General features: G+C 36.4%; 1 protein-coding gene and 1 long non-coding RNA gene across 4 annotated transcripts in view; one reads left to right on the top strand and one right to left on the bottom strand.

The window, feature by feature from the left end:
• LOC125250443 overlaps nt 1-21,666 on the top strand; it is a 41,141-nt gene that overhangs the window by 7,237 nt on the left and 12,238 nt on the right. The window contains exon 2 of the long non-coding RNA XR_007180799.1: nt 12,210-12,371. This is a non-coding gene — a long non-coding RNA (uncharacterized LOC125250443). The remainder of the gene's footprint in view (nt 1-12,209; nt 12,372-21,666) is intronic.
• tnr (tenascin R (restrictin, janusin)) overlaps nt 3,035-21,666 on the bottom strand; it is a 248,174-nt gene continuing 229,542 nt past the window's right edge. For all 3 annotated transcript variants that reach the window (XM_048163014.1, XM_048163016.1, XM_048163015.1), the window contains 7 exons: nt 16,279-16,409; nt 14,153-14,285; nt 13,651-13,802; nt 11,410-11,506; nt 6,685-6,846; nt 4,868-5,031; nt 3,035-3,885 (listed from right to left, as the gene is read on the bottom strand). In XM_048163014.1, the coding sequence (XP_048018971.1) occupies nt 3,769-3,885; nt 4,868-5,031; nt 6,685-6,846; nt 11,410-11,506; nt 13,651-13,802; nt 14,153-14,285; nt 16,279-16,409 (956 nt within the window). In that variant the 3' untranslated portion in view covers nt 3,035-3,768. The remainder of the gene's footprint in view (nt 3,886-4,867; nt 5,032-6,684; nt 6,847-11,409; nt 11,507-13,650; nt 13,803-14,152; nt 14,286-16,278; nt 16,410-21,666) is intronic.

The following is a 21,666-nucleotide window of genomic DNA, read 5'->3' as shown; positions in this document are numbered from 1 at the left end:
GTTGTCTCTCAGAAGAGGCTCATTAGGAGATTTGCGACTATGGGAAACAGGTGTTGTTAGAGAAGCAGAACGCTGGAGAACTGGAGAATATTTATCTACGGCCTTACACAAATGAGGAGAGCATGCAGATATACTGAAGCAGAAGAATCTGGATTTGAAATCTTAAGTCTTAAAAATAAATATAAAGAAATCTAAGACTTTTCAAAGATTTTGGTGTTTGGGACCAGTTACTGTAATATTTTCTGTGGTTACAATAACATTTGATGTTATTGACACCCAAAAAGATTCTTCAAAAAAAAAAAAAAAAAAAAAAAAAAAAAAAAAAAAAAATCAATCAGTAGTTTTCATTTTTTTTTGGTTTTGCCCAATGTTTTAATTAAATTTTAGCATTATGCTAATGTTGTTTCAATATTTAAAAAAATTAATACATAGAAAACAATATATTACATCTTCGGTGAGTTAATTAGACGAAAAACCCTCTAGTTCAGAAATGAGAGAGAGAGATGTGCTACTAGAAAAAGAAATATCATTTGCAGCATGAGGTAATGTTACAGTGCAAAGGTTTAGACAAAATAAAATTACAGTGGAAAGGTTTAGAAAAAATATCTCAAGGTTGTACTCCTTCACAAACCGTTCCATCGCTGTACAAAATACATTGAGGACATGTGAAACTACAGAATGAAATCATATATTTTTGCCAGGTACAAGAAGTTAAATAAGAAAGACTATGTTCTAAGTTGAGCTAGGAGTTGCATTGTTTTTATGACCTACACGCCAAGTCTTGAAAGCTCAAGCCTGACTGCTTGTCAGCAGGTGTCTGCCCAACTGCATTTCAGAATGACTAAGTATGAAAGGAATAGAAAATATGTATGAAAAGAACCCTTCAGATGGTCTTCACTCTGCATGTAGTACTGCAGTGGCAAACACAGACTGCAATTCTCCTGCACTCAACTATGAATTGCTATTAACCTAGACGATTTATCAAGACACAGATGGACACAATTATTCTAAGTCTACAGGAACAAAAACATTTCTAAAGCATGGAGTGTGAGACAGAGCTATATAAAATTTCTCCATATGAGTTCTTCATATGTACATATCAGTGCTCTCAGGGCAGCTTATATGTTCTTTTAGACTGACCTAAATAAAACTCTGATGTGGGATGATGCCCTATTATTACTATTAATCAGCCTTGCACAAAATCGTTCAATTTAAAATAAAATAAAATAAAATACAAATAAAATAAAATATGGGACAAATTATTTGATTGAAAAGCATTTGCAGTAATTCCTTTTTTGTTTCAGTTCAGTCTGGTTTGTATGGAGGCTTGTTTCCACCACAGAATAAACCAATTTAAAAGATAATTGCGTTGAGTTATAAAGTCAGAATTGTGAGATATAAACTCGCAATTGCAAGTTGCTTTTCTCGCAATTCTGACTTTATATCTCACAATTCTGTCTTTATAACTCGCAATTGCGACTTTATATCTCAGAATTCTGACTTTATAACTCGCAATTGCGACTATATAACTCACAATTCTGACTTTATAACTCGCAATTGCTACTATATAACTCACAATTCTGACTTTATAACTCGCAATTGCTACTATATAACTAACAATTCTGACTTTTTAACTCGCAATTGCGACTATATAACTGACAATTCTGACTTTTTAACATGCAATTGCGACTATATAACTCACAATTCTGACTTTATAACTCGCAATTGCGACTATATAACTGACAATTCTGACTTTATAACTCGCAATTGCTACTATATAACTCACAATTCTGACTTTTTAACTCGCAATTGCGACTATATAACTGACAATTCTGACTTTATAACTCGCAATTGCTACTATATAACTCACAATTCTGACTTAACTCGCAATTGCGACTATATAACTCACAATTCTGACTTTATAACTCGCAATTGCGACTATATAACTGACAATTCTGACTTTATAACTTGCAATTGAGGCTATATCTTGCAATCTGACTATAACTCACAATTACGACTTAATACCTCCCAATTCCGACTTTATAACTCGCAATTGCGACTATATCTTGCAATTCTGACTATAACTCGCAATTACGACTTAATATCTCCCAATTCTGACTTTATAACTCGCAATTGCGACTATATAACTCACAATTCTGACTTTATAACTCGCAATTGTAACTATATAACTCACAATTCTGACTTTATAACTCACAATTGCGACTATATCCTGCAATTCTGACTATAACTCGCAATTACGACTTTATATCTCACAATTCTGACTTTATAACTCACAATTGCGACTATATAACTCACAATTCTGACTTTATAACTCGCAATTGCGACTATATCTTGTAATTCTGACTATAACTCGCAATTACGTCTTTATATCTCACAATTCTGACTTTATAACTCGCAATTGCGACTTAATATCTCCCAATTCTGACTTTATAACTCGCAATTGCGACTATATCTTGCAATTCTGACTATAACTCGCAATTACGACTTTATATCTCACAAGTCTGACTTTATAACTCGCAATTGCGACTATATAACTCACAATTCTGACTTTATAACTCGCAATTGCGACTATATCTTGCAATTCTGACTATAACTCGCAATTACGTCTTTATATCTCACAATTCTGACTTTATAACTCGCAATTGCGACTTAATATCTCCCAATTCTGACTTTATAACTCGCAATTGCGACTTAATATCTCCCAATTCTGACTTTATAACTCGCAATTGCGACTATATCTTGCAATTCTGACTATAACTCGCAATTACGACTTTATATCTCACAAGTCTGACTTTATAACTCGCAATTGCGACTATATCTTGCAATCTGACTATAACTCACAATTGCAACTATATAACTCACAATTCTGACTTTATAACTCGCAATTGCGACTATATCTTGCAATTCTAACTATAACTCGCAATTACGACTTTATATCTCGTAATTTTGACTTTATAACTCGCAATTGTGACTTTATATCACACAATTCTGACTTCTTAGAAAAAAAGTCTGAATTGCGGGATGTAAACTCGCAATTGTGAGAAACAAAATTCAAAATCGTGAGATAAAAAGTAGCAATTACCTTTTTTATTTTTTATTCAGTGGTGGAAATAAGCTTCCATAGATTTGACCTCAGATACTGAATAATTCTTTGGTTTCTGAGGTTTCAATGATAATAGCATTTTGTGGTTTTGTCTTTTCAGAAAACCCTGTAACAGTGTAAGAACTTTATCCCCTGCAATGCTTCAACAGTTAATGTAAGTTTAAATATGAGATGAAATAACAATAAAGTAATACAAGAATAGTGTTGGCTTCAGGGTGGAGTAAATGCAAAATGTAACACTGTAATGGGTCACATGAACATGAAAATCACTCAGTTACTTTTTAAAGGTATTTCTCATCATTTATAAAAATAGAAGCATCTCATTTTTATGGGCATTCATTTTCTTCTAAAATCTTTTATCTCAAAGGGAGAAATGATCTCTTTTCTTCACTTAATAACGAGGTTCTTTCCGCAGGCCTCACACTGTAAACGTGCTGAACAATACCAAACATTACCTAGTCTTCATTCTCCCAGAACTGAACAAATAGCATTACACATAAGAAAGTCACCGAACCTCAAAGTTTACAATTTACAACAGACATTCGTCAAAGGGATTTTGTCATTCAAAGATTTAAATAAGTTACATCGCTCCTTGTGTCCTCGTTGCCCCGTTTAAAAATAGAAACAGCTAGTAGGACGGTGGATTAATGGGTGGACCTCCTCCGCTTGCCACTGATGCTGCGGTAGTTGAAAGGTCTCATCTTCATCTCCACAAAAGGGATGGAAAACTCATGGCCTTTCCAGTGATACCAGTTTATACCCTGCGGAAGTCAAACACATATAATGTTAATACACAAACAGTTATATTAACTAATGTGATCTCATTAGAATTCGTACTGTAGGTATTTACAAAAGAAAAATGTTTTGGATTCTATCAAGTTGATAATGTACATTTCAGTATCTATCCAAATGCAAAAAAGATACACTTACAATTTATGTACAAATAGCAATTGCCTATTGCAATTCAATGTTTTTACTGCTGAAATACCTCACAAAGTCAAGAACATCTCTCAAAAGATTATTATAGACTTCATTAGAGTCTTCTTCTGTGAATAAATACCACAGATACCAATGAAAAATATGACCTTATAGGTTATAAGCTAAACCAACTCGCTAACGCTTATGAGAAACCTGAAATGAAAGCAGACACAGTGAAACAACAGGACATGACACAATGCAATTGAGCAAGGACGGCTCTAGAATATTTTTACCAACTGGCCTGTGACTCTCACATATCAAGCTTTATTTGCTTTCAGTTTGCTTTGAAACGCTTTTGCATGTTTCCTGTCTTTATTGCCTTCCCTTGCAAACAAAACCACACAGAGTGAGTCACAACTCACAAAGACTAAAGGTGTAAGATTAAATAGCTGAATTAAGATAGCAATCAAGGTACTAAGTTCCTGTAAAAGTTTGCATGTGTAGGCAGATTGCAACTTTGGAAACAATGCATTTTATCACATTAGCCAAATGCAAAAAGGTCAATAGTTTAGCAATGTACAGTATGAAGCACAGCTCACACAGAGCATTGGACGTTCAAACCAAGTAGCTTTCTGTTGGTCAACACAGCAAATCCAGTAATCTTCCGTCCTCACTCCAAATTCCCTATTGCATTGATTTCTACTGAATTGACTGGATTTCGCCTGAGAAAATTCACAGAACAATGATAAATGTGACCGCAACTTTAGGCTAATTATGTGGATATACCAGACATTTCAGTCCAGTGCTTAGGACTACCTGGCTTACCTGACTATGTCTGGACTCTCCGTATTTTCCGTTAAGGTTGGCCCGATGACAGTTTTTGTACCACCAGGCTCCCTTGTAGGACATTGCACAGTTGGTGACAGCGATGTCATTGTCCTTGTCCTTGGTAGAGAAAGGTCTGCTCTGGTGGTAGCTCAGAGAGTCACCTGGGGTAAAAAGAGACCATAATTACAACAAATATGCTTAAATATACAAAACCACTCAGAAGAGATCATCTTTGGGTTGTTTTAAATGTTTAATGAGAGACACTTCAGGCAAAAACACTGTTTTTTCATGCACCTGTCAATTTCTGTCACTTTTTGGCTTTTCATAAAGTGTTTTTTTCAAACTGGTGGAAAGAAAACAACCCAAATACATTTTTAAGTCTATCTTTTATAGGACTTTATCTATTTGTGTCTGTAGATTTCAATTACAGTACATATCTTTAAAGGCCGTTTTCTCAACATGAGATTTTTCTCCTGCTGAGTCAGAAATCTCCACTTCTCCTTAAGCAGAACTTACATACACCAGACTTTACAGTTTTATTGCCATCTATATTCTGAAGGTTTTTAAGAGGGGTTTGTTGATATATAATTTGCCTGATTTTATACAACATTTTATTCCTAACATTTTTTTTTGTTTGTTTTTGTCTGGTCGTCATTTTGAACCTGACTTCATCCAATATTCAGATTTTTGTTCTAGAAATTTATGCAAATTAGTGCATATTTATTTAGATAACGCCTAATTTGCATATTGAAACAACATTTCAGAAAACTTGTAAAATAATTTTTTGCCATTTTTAATGAAATCAATCAAGGAAGATGATATCTATTAGTTAAAGTGTTAGTTCACCCAAAAATGAGAATTCTGTCATTAATTACTCTCCCTCATGTTGTTCCACACCTGTAAGACCTTTGTTCATCTTCTGAACACAAATGAAGATATTTTTGATAAAATCCGATGGCTCAGTGAGGCCTGCATTGACAGCAAGATAATTAACACTTTCAGATGCACAGAAAGCTACTAAAGACATATTTAAAACAGTTCATGTGACTACAGTGGTTCAACCTTAATGTTATGAAGAGACGAGAATACTTTTTGTGTGCCAAAAAAACAAAATAACGACTTTATTCAACAATATCTAGTGATGGGCGATTTCAAAACACTGCTTCATGAAGCTTCGAAGCTTTACGAATCTTTTGTTTCAAATCAGTGTATCAAAATGCCAAAGTCACGTGAACCATTGAAATTTCTAAATGTTTTGAAACACTTACGACGTAACGAAGCCTTGTTTACTGAAATTACATGACTTTGGCAGTTTGATACATGCTCTGAACCACTGATTCGAAACAAGATTCGAAGCTTCATGAAGCAGAATTCTGAAATCACCCATCACTAGATATTGTTAAATAAAGTCGTTTTTTTTTTTTTTGGCACACAAAAAGTATTCTCGTCGCTTCATAAAATTAAGGTTGAACCACTGTAGTCACATGAACTGTTTTAAATGCGTCTTTAGTAACTTTCTGGATCTTGAGAGGTTCAGTGACATTGCTGGCAATGGAGGCCTCACTGAGCCATCGGATTTTATCAAAAATATCTTAATTTGTGTTCTGAAGATGAACAAAGGTCTTACAGGTGTGGAACGACATGAGGATGAGTAATTAATGACAGAAATTTCATTTTTGGGTGAACTAACCCTTTAATTTTTTTTTACCCTATTCACTTGAAGTATCTCGCCTATGACTAATAAAACAAAAACCCACAAGTTATTTCCTTTCAATGTATGTAAAATGAATGCCCAAATGTCCTCCAGGCCGCACCTGCAGTGCCATTATACTCTCCTATCCTCAGTTTGTAGAGGCTCTTGGAATCTCCAATGGAAAACCTGTCATAGTTGGCATATACTGACTCCTGGCCATCTTTCATGTCAATGCGGAGCTCGTACCGACCTTGAGCTGCAATCTTCTGAATGTTGTCCAACCCTGCATGGAGAAATGAAAAAAAAAAAAACATGTTCTGAGGAACATGCCTATCTACCATCCAAACATCCCATCTCTGTGTTCCAGCCCCTTAACATGTGAAAATGTTGTCTTCAAATATGGTCCACACTGATAAGAGCCCATAATTAAATATAAAAGCAGTGCTCCTGTTTGGTGGTCCATTTCACTCTCTCTGACTCTTATATGTTGTAAAGATAAGCTGCAAAAGACTGCAGATAAACAGTCTGTTTATTGAAGATAATCAAATTTTCTGACTGTGCAGTGGAGAAATGCCCTGTCTGGCTAAAGACACAATCACTTTTTGATAGCGTAGATGTCTCTTGATAGTAGAACTCCATCTATTTCGTGGGTGTCTACAAGGATGTGCTGAGCTGTAACTAAGCCCTTAAACTCACCTCAGGATTTAAAGCCATAGAATGAACCTAGGAAGCAGAAGGCTGATGAACTGTAACAGTGAGGGGAAACGATCTGAATCACCAGACATGGCCGAAGAGCATTTTTAAGGGCAGCCATTGTTGTAATGAGATTAGTAACAAAATGGGGGGGGGGGCTCATTAAAAAGCAGCATGCACGCTATTTTTTTTAATAGACCCAATCAGTACAATCTCAGCAAGTGACTGTGTTTTTACTTGATTAAAATCAGCCAGGCATCACATGGCATGATATCTAAAATACTACAGAATCAAATCACTTTTATCACAATTTTGGGCCGAGTACTGCACTTTAACAGCACACTTGACATTTTTATTATCCCAATGGCATTTTTGCTTAAAACTGGACAATTTATTTGCCCAAGGTGTAATCAACATAATAATAATAATAAAAAAAATCTATTTCAATATCAATTATAAATCAATATAATTAATATATTTTTTTTTAAACTGGAAAACAAGCCAGTGAAATGTGTATTGGAGAGTTAAATTAACCATTTTAAACCATTTAGTCAGACTGGTTAATGTGGTAGAAGAACAGGCTGTACACCAATTATCATTGCATTATTTCAAGCAGAAACTGAAAATGTAATATCATTCCAGTGTCCTCAGAGGAAAAACATTCTAATTTTCAAATGTGTTACAAAGAAAATAACATTTCTTTTTTCTCAGTTCAGGAAGACTGCAAATCTCTTGCAATGGAATAATGGCAAATAGACCAGCGGAGTCTATTACTTTTCTGAATTACTTTGTGCCTTCTTCCATAACACCATATCTCTACAGTACTGTCCTATCTGCATGGTTGAACCCCAGCCCCATTACTTAAATACACCATTGAGGAGTAACTGTGTGTCTACCCGGTGAGGAATTACAAGTGCAGAAGTGAGAAGCACCACAGGAAAACAGACATGCTCTCTTCTTTGAATGCTTGAATGGAGCAGGGCAGCAAAGTTTATCTGGCAAGTTGTGTGGTTGATGAACAGACAGTGTTTGTAGGTCAGTAAATGTTTGCAGCTAAAAAGGAAAGGGGTGTAGTACATGCTACTATGTGTAAAAAAATACTCTCAATAATTCAAATATATCAGGGGTGACTTACTTTTGAAAGCTCAGGGGCTTCAATGAAGGATTTCTTTTATTTTTGTAATTCATGTACATTAACAAGGTAAGTAGATTAAGTGGTACATGGTATAACCAAAGTCCTATATAAAGGTAGCATTTTATTTAAATCAAGGTATTAGTATGAAATATTAGTATTTTGGTGTACAATATCTTAAATGTAATAGTAAACAAAGATTTATTTGATCAAATATACAGTAAAAATGAAATTTCTGTCATTAATTACTCATCCTCATGCCGTTCCACACCCGTAAGACCTTCGTTCATCTTCGGAACACAAATTAAGATATTTTTGATGAAATCAGAGAGGTATATGACTCGTCCATAGACAGATATATAATCACCAGTTTCAAGGTCCAGAAAGATACTAAAGAGAGATTGTTGAATAAAGTAGTTATTTTTGTTTTGTTTTTGCACACAAAAAGTATTCTCGTCGCTTTGTAAAATTAAAGTTGAACCGCTGCAGTCACGTCGACTGTTTTAACGATGTCTTTAGTACCTTTCTGGACCTTGAAAGTGTCGGTTAAATTGCTGTCTATGGACGAGTCATTAACCTCTCAGATTTCATCAAAAATATCTTAATTTGTGTTCTGAAGATGAACGAAGGTCTTATGGGTTTGGGACAACATGAGGGTGAGTAATTAATGAAAGAAATTTCATTTTTGGGTGAACTAACCCTTTAATTTGTATATGGAACCTACAGTTACACCATTTCCAGATTTTTCAAAATGACCTTACAGCTCACAGTGCATGTCAGAGCAAATGAGAATCATGAGGTCAAAGGAACTGCCTGAAGAGCTCAGAGACAGAATTGTGGCAAGGCACAGATCTGGCCAAGGTTACAAAAACATTTCTGCTGCACTTAAGGTTCCTTAGAGCACAGTGGCCTCCATAATCCTTAAATGGAAGACGTTTGGGACGACCAGAACCCTTCCTAGATCTGGCCGTCCGACCAAACTGAGCTATCGGGGGAGAAGAGCCTTGGTGAGAGAGGTAAAGAAGAACCCAAAGATCACTGTGGCTGAGCTCCAGAGATGCAGTCGGGAGATGGGAGAAAGTTGTAGAAAGTCAACCATCACTGCAGCCCTCCACCAGTCGGGGTTTTATGGCAGAGTTTTTTGGGCTTTATGGGGTGTTTTTCAGCTGCAGGGACAGGACGACTGGTTGCAATCGAGGGAAAGATGAATGCGGCCAAGTACAGGGATATCCTGGACGAAAACCTTCTCCAGAGTGCTCAGGACCTCAGACTGGGCTGAAGGTTTACCTTCGAACAAGACAATGATCCTAATCACACAGCCAAAATAACGAAGGAGTGGCTTCACAACAACTCCGTGACTGTTCTTGAATGGCCCAGCCAGAGCCCTGACTTAAACCCAATTGAGCATCTCTGGAGAGACCTAAAAATGGCTGTCCACCAACGTTTACCATCCAACCTGACAGAACTGGAGAGGATCTGCAAGGAGGAATGGCAGAGGATCCCCAAATCCAGGTGTGAAAAACTTGTTGCATCTTTCCCAAAAAGACTCATGGCTGTATTAGATCAAACGGGTGCTTCTACTAAATACTGAGCAAAGGGTCTGAATACTTAGGACCATGTGATATTTCAGTTTTTCTTTTTTAATAAGTCTGCAAAAATGTCAACAATTCTGTGTTTTTCTGTCAATATAGGGTGTTGTGTGTACATTAATGAGGAAAAAAATGAACTTAAATGATTTTAGCAAATGGCTGCAATATAACAAAGAGTGAAAAATTTAAGAGGGTCTGAATACTTTCCGTACCCACTGTATATATACATATATAAAAAAAGGTAAGTATTCATCTATGACGCAGTACACAGAATAGGCTATTTTCAGCTTGGTATCTGGTTTTTTAAATTCACGCTGTGGTTATACAGTGTTATAACAAAATACCTACTGGTCACACAGAATATACCGCCTAGCGCTGCTAATTATTACCTTGGTAAGAAAGCGTACTTGTGATTACAGCAGTTGCATTTACCACAATGATGACAACGCCAACATAACAGCCACAAAGTGATTTCATTGTTTTAAATGTTTATGTGTATATAGTACGTGAAGACAACGCTCTTTAAACGTTCTAAGGCGGCATCTGCACGCGTCCAATGCAGCACTACTGCAAACAGCATTTACTTTCTGCTCAGGAGCTGAAATCTTTCAAATGAGCTCCTTCCACACTAAATATAGTTATACATATTATCCAGGCCTAAATGTCTGCAGAGGCATAATTTGTAATGTTTACTTTTTATCTGTAATTGAGACAATGCTCTGAAATCCGTGCTGTGCACAAATGCCATTTTTCCCCCCGAATTTTAATGAATATAATTATAGCTTTCTAATAAGATTTATGCATCAGGGATAAAAAGGAAAAGGGGCTCTATTGTTTTCCATCAAATTGGATTTTGATGAAAATAATTACCGGATCATTTAAACAGAATCTGAAAGCTGAGAGTCAGACTGAGGGGTCCTGAAGCACAGAGCCCACACAAACACTAGATACCGTATGCAGGAGGGCACATGGACAATTTCAAAGGATGGTGCTTTGATGCAGTCTCTCACAGCGCTAGAAGACTTTGTGTTATTTTCATCTTTATTCAGAGCAGCACAACACTCACTCATTTGAAAGTGTGCTCCGTATAATGCAAGTAAATAGGAAAGTTTGACAGTGTCCCTGGAGCAAGTTAGAGTTAAGTACTAGGATAGAGCTAGATGGTTTTCCGAAATGCCTATGCAATATTTAAATGAAGCAAACTTCTGATTGCTAGTCAAGAGCACTCATAACTGAGTTACATTTAAAGGGACTGAGGCTTAAATAGAACTCATACATTTGCGAGAAAAGTGCTGATCAAATTTAGATCTGCCTGAAGAGATTAATGAGGCCTAAAATGACCATATTTTTAATGGGTCATCACGCAGCCGCTTTTTTCCAGACAGCTCTAACTGCTCTGCCTATAATTCAAGAGTATTTTACGTCTTCTCACCGAGCCAGAATTCATCCTCCAGGTTGCCAAAGCCGATCTTGTAGTCACTCCACTTCCTGGAGAAATCAGTCAAACCATTCTGACGTCGCTGAAACACCTGAAACGCAATCAGCAGAGGTACAGATGCCACACAACACTCTATGCCAATTAAATATAATGCGTTTAGGGCAATATGGAGCACATGAATGGCAATTTATCCCAACAGTGTCATTTTACTTTGGGATGACGGCATCTGCAATAGAGGCAGCTGTGTTGGTGGTCATGACCAGAAAGGACCCTGCTGAAAAGACCAGAATGGGCAATTGTGTTTTAAACACTGGTCTCTGGTGACAAGGCCAGACAAGGTCCACAATTTACACTTGTGATGTGCCAAATGCAATTATATAGCTATTTGCCAATTGGCCGCTAACTTTATTGGGAGCAGCAACATTATATGGTTCAAGTCAAACTGTAAAATCGATAGTCTGACCTTTGCTGATGTAAGTGGTGTATGTCTACTTAAGAAACTCACCATTTTTTTCCTCAGGAGTAAAATGCATGCATTTTTTTCTCCAGATTGGCTCATTTTGTTTGTGATAATAATAATATGATATTGTATATGATAATAAAATGTCTAAATAATAATATATCTGTGGTGTGCAGTGATGTTCCAAAATGAGGAGACAAAGTTCTCACTTAATTTTTTTTTTTTTTTTTTTTTTTTATAAAAATAAAATGTAAATTTATATCCCAGTTATACTTAATGTTGTCACATTTTCCTGGTTAAATAAACATAATATATTTATTTTTAATTTCTGCAGGTTTGGTCCTCCATAAGTTTGGTCCTCCATACAGCTCCATTCTTTTTAATAGTCAACTTATTTTCGGATCATCAGTCATCAAGCTCGGTAAACACTGGTCATCATGTCTTCAGGCCATTTCAAGTTTGATTTTGACGTGACAAAGCGGTGATATCTAAATAGGTGAGTTGTCTACTTATTAATTAGTCTTTCCATTAAAGCCATCATTTTGTTCATTCATACCGATTTGTGAAGACATGAACAGCCACAAGAGGCGGGATTTATCGCACAATCCAATCATTTTCACCCATAACCAATCATATCCAATCATTATGCAATGGAGGCATTGCCTCCTCTCATATGACTTCCCCCCATTCATTCTCAATTACTCCCCATCAAACCCAGCTCACGCGTTAGGGGGTCTGTTAAAAATCAATGGGCTCAGGGGAGGCAAGAGAGACGCGGACTCCCGCTGTAACTTTACCTGCGGGTGTTGCTGTTGGACAGTGTTACTTTAGAAAAACGAGTGATTTATACACATTTAATGTCACATTTTGTAATATTTGCGTTGTTTTATGTATATATGTATATGTATATAAGCATATGTATATAAGTATATACAGTCAAACCAAAAATTGTTTTATATTTCTGATGTATTTTTACTAGTGTGTGCAGGACACTATAGTTCATTTATGTAAGTGAGGATAGCAAAATAAAGTAAACTGTGACATATTATACCCAAAAATTCTTCATACAGTGGACTACCAGTAAAACTGATAAAAATTTGGAAGCAAAAATTATTCAGACACTTTGACCTGACCATGTTTTGATTAAGTGTTATCTGACATAATTAAGCTGATTCTTTTCTGACACAGTTTAACTCTGAGATCTTGTCATATTTTATTACCATTTTTTTAAAATATAGTGAATAAACTGTATTAATTAATGAAATGTTCAAGATGTCTGAATAAATCTTGGTTTGACTATATATATATATATATATATATATATAAGTGCTGTCAAATCGATTAATCGCATCTAACATAAAAGTTTGTTTACATAATATGTGTGTGTGTGTGTATATATTATATATATGTCTGTGTGTGTAAGTCTGTATGGCCAGTAAGACATATTTATGCCCAATAAACTTTCTCAATTCTCTATTCACCTGCCAGACAGATATTTTGGACTCTGGCAATATATGTCCTGGTGTTGACACCAAGTTCTCAACTATCTTAAAGCATTAACATTTGGTTGGTTAACACTAACTTGTGAACAGCATGGCTATGCTGGATACTCCAGCACCAACCTGAAAAACTAAAATGCTTGTCTAAGCTGGTCTTTTCAACAGGGGCCAGTCCTAAAATATGGCATTGTGGGATTTTGTGTAAATCATACATTGTGCCAAACGTACAGACAATACAGACAGGGCTCAGATGTCATAGTCAGATCTCTCACTCACTATCCAGCCGCCTCCGTCGGTGGTCATGTCGCAGTAAACCTGCACACCTTGGCTGAGGTCTCTGTTGATGTAGATGGTGTAGATTCCGCTCAGGGACTCTCCATTCAGGAGGTGCTGCGCACAGTTCTGAGGCGTGGGAAACAACCGGTTTCCTGGGGAGGAGAAGGGTTAAGAAACATACAAAACAACAGAGCAAAAGAAAGCGAAGGGTCACTGGGAGGTTAATGAGCCCTGATTTGCATCGCTGCCATGACAATGGAGTGTAAAATTTGTTGATTTCTGCCTGAGACGCTATGAAATGCTATCTTTGGAAATAGGGTGCTTGTAAAGTCACAGAAACACAAGGCAATAAATGAGGGTGAAGCAAGATGCGAACAGATGCATTGAATGCGTCGCTACTGATTTGCACCTGATGACGTTGATGGGGCGACAGTGTGCGTTTGTACCTAATGAGGTGAACAAACCCGATCTGAAGTTTACAGGAGATGTGGAAGATTTGCACCTGTTGTGAAAGAAGTAGAAACAATGGCGCTGGTCTCTAATCCTCTGGCGGCTTGCAGTCTCACAGTGTATTCGGTGGTCTCCGCCAGCCCCTCGAGACGGATCCATGTGTCTTCGGCATCTAAGATCAGCTCCTAAAACACAATCAAACACAGTCTACTGATCCGCAGGCACGTCGAGGCATTAGTACATCACCTCTGTTCAAACACCGTAGACCAAAACTAAACAAAGAACTGCTCGGCGGCAGAGCGGTTTTGTGGAAAACATGCCTAGAGATACAAAGAACAGAAGCTCTTAGCATTGTGGGAAGGAAAGATATTCCTCATAAACAAACAGAACATAGATCACAATCATTTTAGGAACTGCCTGGCAAATTGTTGTGATCCGAAGCAGCTTACTGTTAGGAGCTTTTCATACAATGCTTTTCCTCCCAATGTTTTCTTCCATATGATTGGCAGCTCTAAAGCCCATGATGGGGGAGGAAGAGTCTTATCAGGCACTGGTGCTGCTGGGGAGAAATGGCGTTTCTATTTCGGTCTTTAGCTCATGACAGTTCACTTCCCCTCTTTTGTTTTTGAAAAATGCACTTTTATCGAACTAATGTGCCACTCATTTTCTGTGCCTTTTAAGAACTTTTACTCTGAGGATTTATCATGGACCTGGATGGACAGTGACACAGCCTTTGGCACATTTGATTCCATATTCATCCTTTTCAAGGAAAAGTCACTCCTTTTGATCAATGTGTAATGTGAATTATGCAGCACAGCGGTGATTTAATGAAGTTGCATCAAGCTTGCTCAGTATGCAGAGGATATTGAGCAGGTAATTGTATTAGGGAAGCTGCTGTTTGGCTCCGTTTATATGTTCTCATTTTGATTCCTTCACAATCCTGAATCTGAAATACAGGCTGAGGCAACACATAGTGGATGTTGACACTGCATTATTATTTTTTGGCAATTCCCATATTGTCTGTTATTATCAAAACTCTCAGGATTATATGCCAACCCGGCTCTGATGGAAAGAGAACGCTTTTATGTGTAAGATGCTCCAGCAGGGATTATATCATCTGTGCACCACTGACACCCGCTGGACGGATACAAACACTAACGGTTGGCTACTAGGTCAGAGTGTTCTGTTGCATTGATCGTGTGTGTCTGTGTACAACAACATAAATCTAAAGATTATAATCCACAACCTCATTTTCATAAATTGCATTTTCCAGTCAGGCTAAAAAAATTATAGGACAGTGATCATGCATTTAAAGTAATGCAATTATTTGAAACAGATACTGTATTTACTGTATAATTTCAGAGAAATTGTTTCAGGGAAGTCTTTAATAGACTTTGAAATGACTTTGTGAAATGATTTAATTAATATGAATAAGAATAAAAAAACTGAGCTTTTCTGAATTAAAAAGATCTATTGGATTAGATGGTTGATCTCTGTTGGATGTAGTTTGTTAAGTATGAAGTTTTTATACACTCTAAAGAATGCTGGGTTAAAAGTTGGGTTGAAAATGGACAAACCCAGTGGTTGGGTTAAATATTTACCCAACATGCTGGGCAGTTCTATTTAACCCAACGATTTTTTAAAAATGACTATATGGCTGTCTTAAAATGAACCCACTAGAGGCAACAATAATAATCCAATGTAAACATTTATTAATAAGCAATTTAATCAATGTTTATTGTTTAATAAATGTTAATTAAACATATTAATAAACATTAATTTCCAACATAATTTAGGTTCATTATCAGCAAGCAATACAGTATTTTTTAAACAACAGTTGAGTTAAATAAAGCTGCCCAGCATTTTGGGCAAACATTTAACCCAACTGCTGGGTTAAAACAACATAATTGCTGGATTTGCCCCTTTTCAACCCAACTTTGGTTGTTTTTAACTCATCATTTTTTAGAGTATAAATCAGGCTGTACATCAACTAAAGTTCAAATCTGAAAAGCAATGAGAACAGAAATGTGAACAGCAAAATATCAAAACCACCCATAAAATGTTCACACAATAATTCATGCATTTTTATTTCCTATTTTCGTTTTCTAACTATATGTTACAATTGCATTACTTTATATCTGTATTTGTCACTCAATGTAAAATCCACATTATGCTTGCCTTTCGACTGCCGTCCGCTGCTTTGTAGGTCAGCATGTAGTTATCGATGTCTGCGATGGGCGGTTGCCAGGATATGAGGGCGCTTCGATGGTTAATCTCACTGGCTGTCAGGTTCTGGGGCGCATCCATGGCTGTTTAAACAAAGATCAAAGAGTCAAAGCAATTTATAGACAAAACACATCTGTTAGAGGAAAGTCTCATACCAGATTTGACAAGCAACATTACACTACATCAGACTTTACTTTCTGAGAAAAATGACTGTATAGATATCTACTGGACACATAAATTGTAAAATCCTATTAACTTACGGTTTACAGTAAATGTTGAGTTTTTTGGTCAGATAATATTTACTTGTTTATGTTTGGACGGCACAGATCAATTTTTTTTTTTTTAAGCTGTTTTGTTTATTGAGCTGTTTTTCTAGTGGTTGACTATGCATATAATCAAATATGACAAACATCAGTTTTCCATGTGTTCCACCATTTTCAGCATCATTAATCCAGTCTTCAGTGTCACATGATCCTTCAAAAATCATTCTAATATGCTGATTTGCTGCTCAAGAAACATTTCTTATTATCATCAATGTTGAAAACAGATGTTCTGCTTAATATTTGTGTGGAAACCATGATATATGTTTTTTTCAGGTTTTTTTGACGAATATAAAGATGAATTTTGTATAAGAATACAAAATATCCTTTGTAACATTATACATTTCTTTTTTGTCACTTTTGATCTGTCTAGGGGCTGCTCACACACAATGTAAAACCCCATAAGTTCAGAATACTCAAAACATTTGAGGAAACGTATTACCTCAAAACATTTAAGTAAACTAACTCATTTTTTAAAAGTTGGTAGAACTTAAAATTTTTGTGACAAGTGGGGCGGGGCTGAGAGCCATGGAAGCGGATCAAGGCCAGTGTGGTGCACAGGTGTCTCTCACTAACAATCCCGTCACCAGCATTCCTTGCCCAACTCATCATAATGTTAATTACATACAGTTAATTTACATAAACATCACATTCAGATCTTGGTTAATTGTTACATAGCAAATAACACATGCTATTATAACTATCAGAGAGACTGTCATTATTTACTTGCATATATGTAATCAAACAACATATGTGGTCTTAAATGTTTTGCAGCTCATCCTTAACCTAACCACAGGCTCTACTCTTCACCACAGTGGTAACCCTACAAAACTAACATAACAGAACCCCCCTGAATCCCAACATAACACAACATAAACATTAACTTATATCTCCATATGTTAATCTTGTGCAAAAACACACAAAATGACACTTAATTTCAACAGTTATTTATATGGTCTGATGCAAAGCATGCTGGGAATTAGAAATCTGCTGCAGCTCAACTCAATCATATCAAGTTCAGCTTACTACAATGAAATTTTGAGTTCATGCAACTTTTTTCTATTAAGTACAATGAACTTTCATTATTATTTGAGTGAAAAACTCATTTAATTAATTTCACTGTTCGGTTTTACAGTGCAGAATGTGTTTTTCCATTCCAATGCGCTACTTTTCCATTGTTTTTCTATGTAATCATGCTAGATGGACGTGTACGACCATTGCGCTAACATGTTGTGTCTTTTGCAGCATCTCAAGCATGACACAGTGTTCATGCTGTGTCAAAGTTCAACTTTTCAAAAAACACATCTTGAGACCTTTTTCCCCCCACTGTAAACCCTAATGCTCAAAATACTTAATGACTTTGAGTAGGACAAACTTAAATTGAACAAATTAGTTCAGTTAAATTAACTGCTATGAGTATTTAGAACTTTCTTTTGCTTTTGAGTTCACAGAACTGAAATGTTTTAAGTAAACTAAACATTTTCATTGTTTTGAGTTGTATGAACTTATTTCTTTTCATTTAGACTAACTTATGTTTAACTGAAACTGGACTGGGGTTTCTATTTCCCAGCATGCTTTGCCCATGACACTCGAAAGGGAGAGTAAATGCTAAAATGAAGTGTTATATAATGTTTTTTGTGCGAGATTAATGGTAAGGGAGATTTAGTAGTTATTAATGTTTTGTTATGCTAATTTGGAAGAGTTTCTGTTAATGTGGGTTTTTGGAGAGTTACCATCATGGTGACAAGTAGCGTGTGCGGCTTGGTATGAGAGCAGGTAAGTTACATGTTTTAAGTTGCTGTACTCATTCAGTAAGAGCTATATACCATGCTATTGTTAACATGTTAGCAAATTTGCATTTTGTATTTTCTTAGGGTTTACAGTGAAGTAAAGAACTCATTTGATTTGCAAGAACTCAAAATAAAAGTTAATTAAATATTTTATGTTAATTGCTATCAAAATGTATGAGTTAGCTAACTCAGTACTTCAAGTTAGGAGCAATTAACATGCATGAGTACTACAAACTCAAAACTTGATAGTTCTGCTTACTTTAAAAAAAATTTGATGTAACCGATTAAAGGTCCCGTTCTTCGTGACCCCATGTTTCAAACTTTAGTTAGTGTGTAATGTTGTTGTTAGAGTATAAATAAAATATGTAAAATTTTAAAGCTCAAAGTTCAATGCCAAGCAAGATATTTTATTTAACAGAAGTCGCCTACATCGAACGGCCAGTTTGGACTACATCCCTCTACTTCCTTCTTTAATGACGTCACTAAAACAGTTTTTTGACTAACCTCCGCCCACAGGAATACGCACGAGTTGCGTTTGTAGAGTGTGTTTGTCGCCATGTCGTCGAAACACTGTTATTTTCATCCCGCAGTCCAATCACCGGGTCTGATTCCGGCTCAAATTGATAGGGTAAAATTAAAGACATGTTTACAATAACACTGAGCGCATGCATCTCCACGTTATGGTAAGAGGCGTGACCTTTCCGGGCAAGGTTCGCTAAGCTGCTGTCGAATCACAACACAGGAACCGCTGGCACAATCAGAACTCGTTACGTATTTCTGAAGGAGGGACTTCATAGAACAAGGAAGTCATCAGCCCGTTTTTATGACAGTGGAAACAGCGGTATACAGATAAGTAAATTATGTGAAAAATACAGTTTTTTTTTTACACGCGAAACATGAACGCATGTTATATTGCAGACTATAAACACAATCAAAGCTTCAAAAAACCACGAAAAACGGGACCTTTAATGTTGATGTAAATTTGAAAAATTTGATGTAACCTCAAATGTTTTGAGTTAGCCCAACTTATTCGGGTTTACAGTGCATCCCACTGCCTGCGTCTTGCATTTTTCAATCAAAAACACGTTCTGTGTGAATGAGCCCTTAATGTGTCATTGCTGAATGATTATTTTTGTTCAAATCCTTACCTACCCCAAACTGCATTCAAAAATATGAATGTATTCTGACAAATTTTACAAGCAACATTAAATTTGCAAGTCCTCCATTTGTTTTGGAGGGTTGTGTCTGTGTGTGTATGTGTGTGTGTGTGTTTAATTTGTCATCATTTTCCTGCAGCTCCCTAGTCACATGGCATTTATGGTAGCAGTGATTGGCTCAAAACAACCTAGCTTCAGAAATCATGAGCAAAGGCAGCAGATTTCACAGAGGTCTAATGCCAAGCAAATGCTACCGAGATGAATGCTAATGAATAGTTTTCTACAGGTATTTTAGACTTGCTTGCTTTAAACCGACAAGCTACCCTAACAGAGCATGTTAAAAAAGACCATCCCCCTCCTGACATTCAGCTGATTTTTCACTATCTGACGTTTTGTCTGTGTATCAGTGTGTATGTTTGGAGCTGTGTCAGCACACCCGCTGGAGGCATGTAAACCGCTCTCTTGCCTGAGGACAAAATAAATCACATGGCTGTGTGTGTAGTATATGTTTCAGGCACACTGACAGATCCACTTCAGAGGGAAGACAATTAGTGTGTGTTCACTGGCGTCCTGTCTCTCAATGTGATCTCTTATCAGTCAATATGCCACTCTCCCTCCAGCAGAGCACCAGCACACAAGCCGAACACGTAGACACACACACTTTTCTTTCATACTACAAATGCTGATGCTTCTTTTGCATGTCTTCAAAAGCCATCTGCTGTCTATGTGCAGGAAAATTGATGTATTAATGTTTTTTCTTCTTCAGTGTGTTAAAAAAAATACAGCTCTCCTTCTCCCATCCTACCTCTCATTCTCTGGAACTAAAAGTATGAAATGTCCTAGATAGGAAATGATTTGTTGCACTTGCAGACGAGACAACATTTTAATAAGGAACTATCTTAGAGGCGTGGAAAGTCATATCAGAACATAATATTTAAATATATCAAAAGTAATTCTGGTTATACACACAAACATATAAATGCAGTGAGAGCCAGTTTTATATATATCAAATATCATATATTGTGTGTATATACCTATTGAGCTGTTTTTTGTGCATTTTTTTTTCTTGGTGGCTGATTATATAGTAAAATATGACAAATTCAACAATATGATTTTTTTTATTATTATTATTTTTTTTTTAATTTTACTTGCAGTGTTACGTTTCTGTCACCATGTTAGTAGAGGGATGGTTATTGAAAATTCAATTCTGCATTTGTAAATAAGGTCAATATCTCATATACACAGTTCACGTATGCAATAAATTGATCAAAAGTGACAGTAGAGACTACTCTGTAATGTGACCAATGCTTTCTATTCACCAAAAATCCTGTTTTTAACATTGATAATAAGAAATGCTTCTTGAGTACCATATCAGCATATTAGAATGTTTATTGAAGGATCATGTGACACTGAGGACTGAAGTAATGTCTGCTTAAAATTACAGGTAAAAATTACAATTGAAAAAAACAACAACAAAAAAACAAAAAGCTATTTTAAATGGTAAAAATGTATTTCACAATATTACTGTTTTTACTGTATTTTTGATCCAATGAATGCAGCTTTAGGCCGTGTGTAAAGTGGTTTCCAAAACAGCTAGCATATTTTTCCAATTGTTTTCAATAGGGGTGACCCTGAATAGTCAACGATTTAGATATGGCTTCTTTTTTGACCTATAGAGTTTTAGCCGGCAACGGCGAATGGCACGGTGGATTGTGTTCACTGACACTGTTTTCTGGAAGTATTCCTGAGCCCATGTTGTGATTTCCATTACAGTAGCATTCCTGTATGTGATGCAGTGCCGTCTAAGGGCCCGAAGATCACATGCATCCAGTATGGTTTTCCGGCCTTGACCCTTACGCACAGAGATTGTTCCAGATTCTCTGAATCTTTGGATGATATTATGCACTGCAGATGATGATAACTTCAAACTCTTTGCAATTTTTATCTGAGAAACTCCTTTCTGATATTGCTCCACTATTTTTCGCTGCAGCATTGGGGGAATTGGTGATCCTCTGCCCATCTTGACTTCTGAGAGACACTGCCACTCTGAGAGGCTCTTTCTATACCCAATCA

This window comes from Megalobrama amblycephala, linkage group LG17 (assembly GCF_018812025.1).
Source record: "Megalobrama amblycephala isolate DHTTF-2021 linkage group LG17, ASM1881202v1, whole genome shotgun sequence".
Classification (NCBI taxonomy): Eukaryota; Metazoa; Chordata; class Actinopteri; order Cypriniformes; family Xenocyprididae; genus Megalobrama; species Megalobrama amblycephala.
The sequence above is the reverse complement of the archived record's forward strand: the minus strand, read 5'-3'. Positions and strand labels throughout refer to the sequence as shown.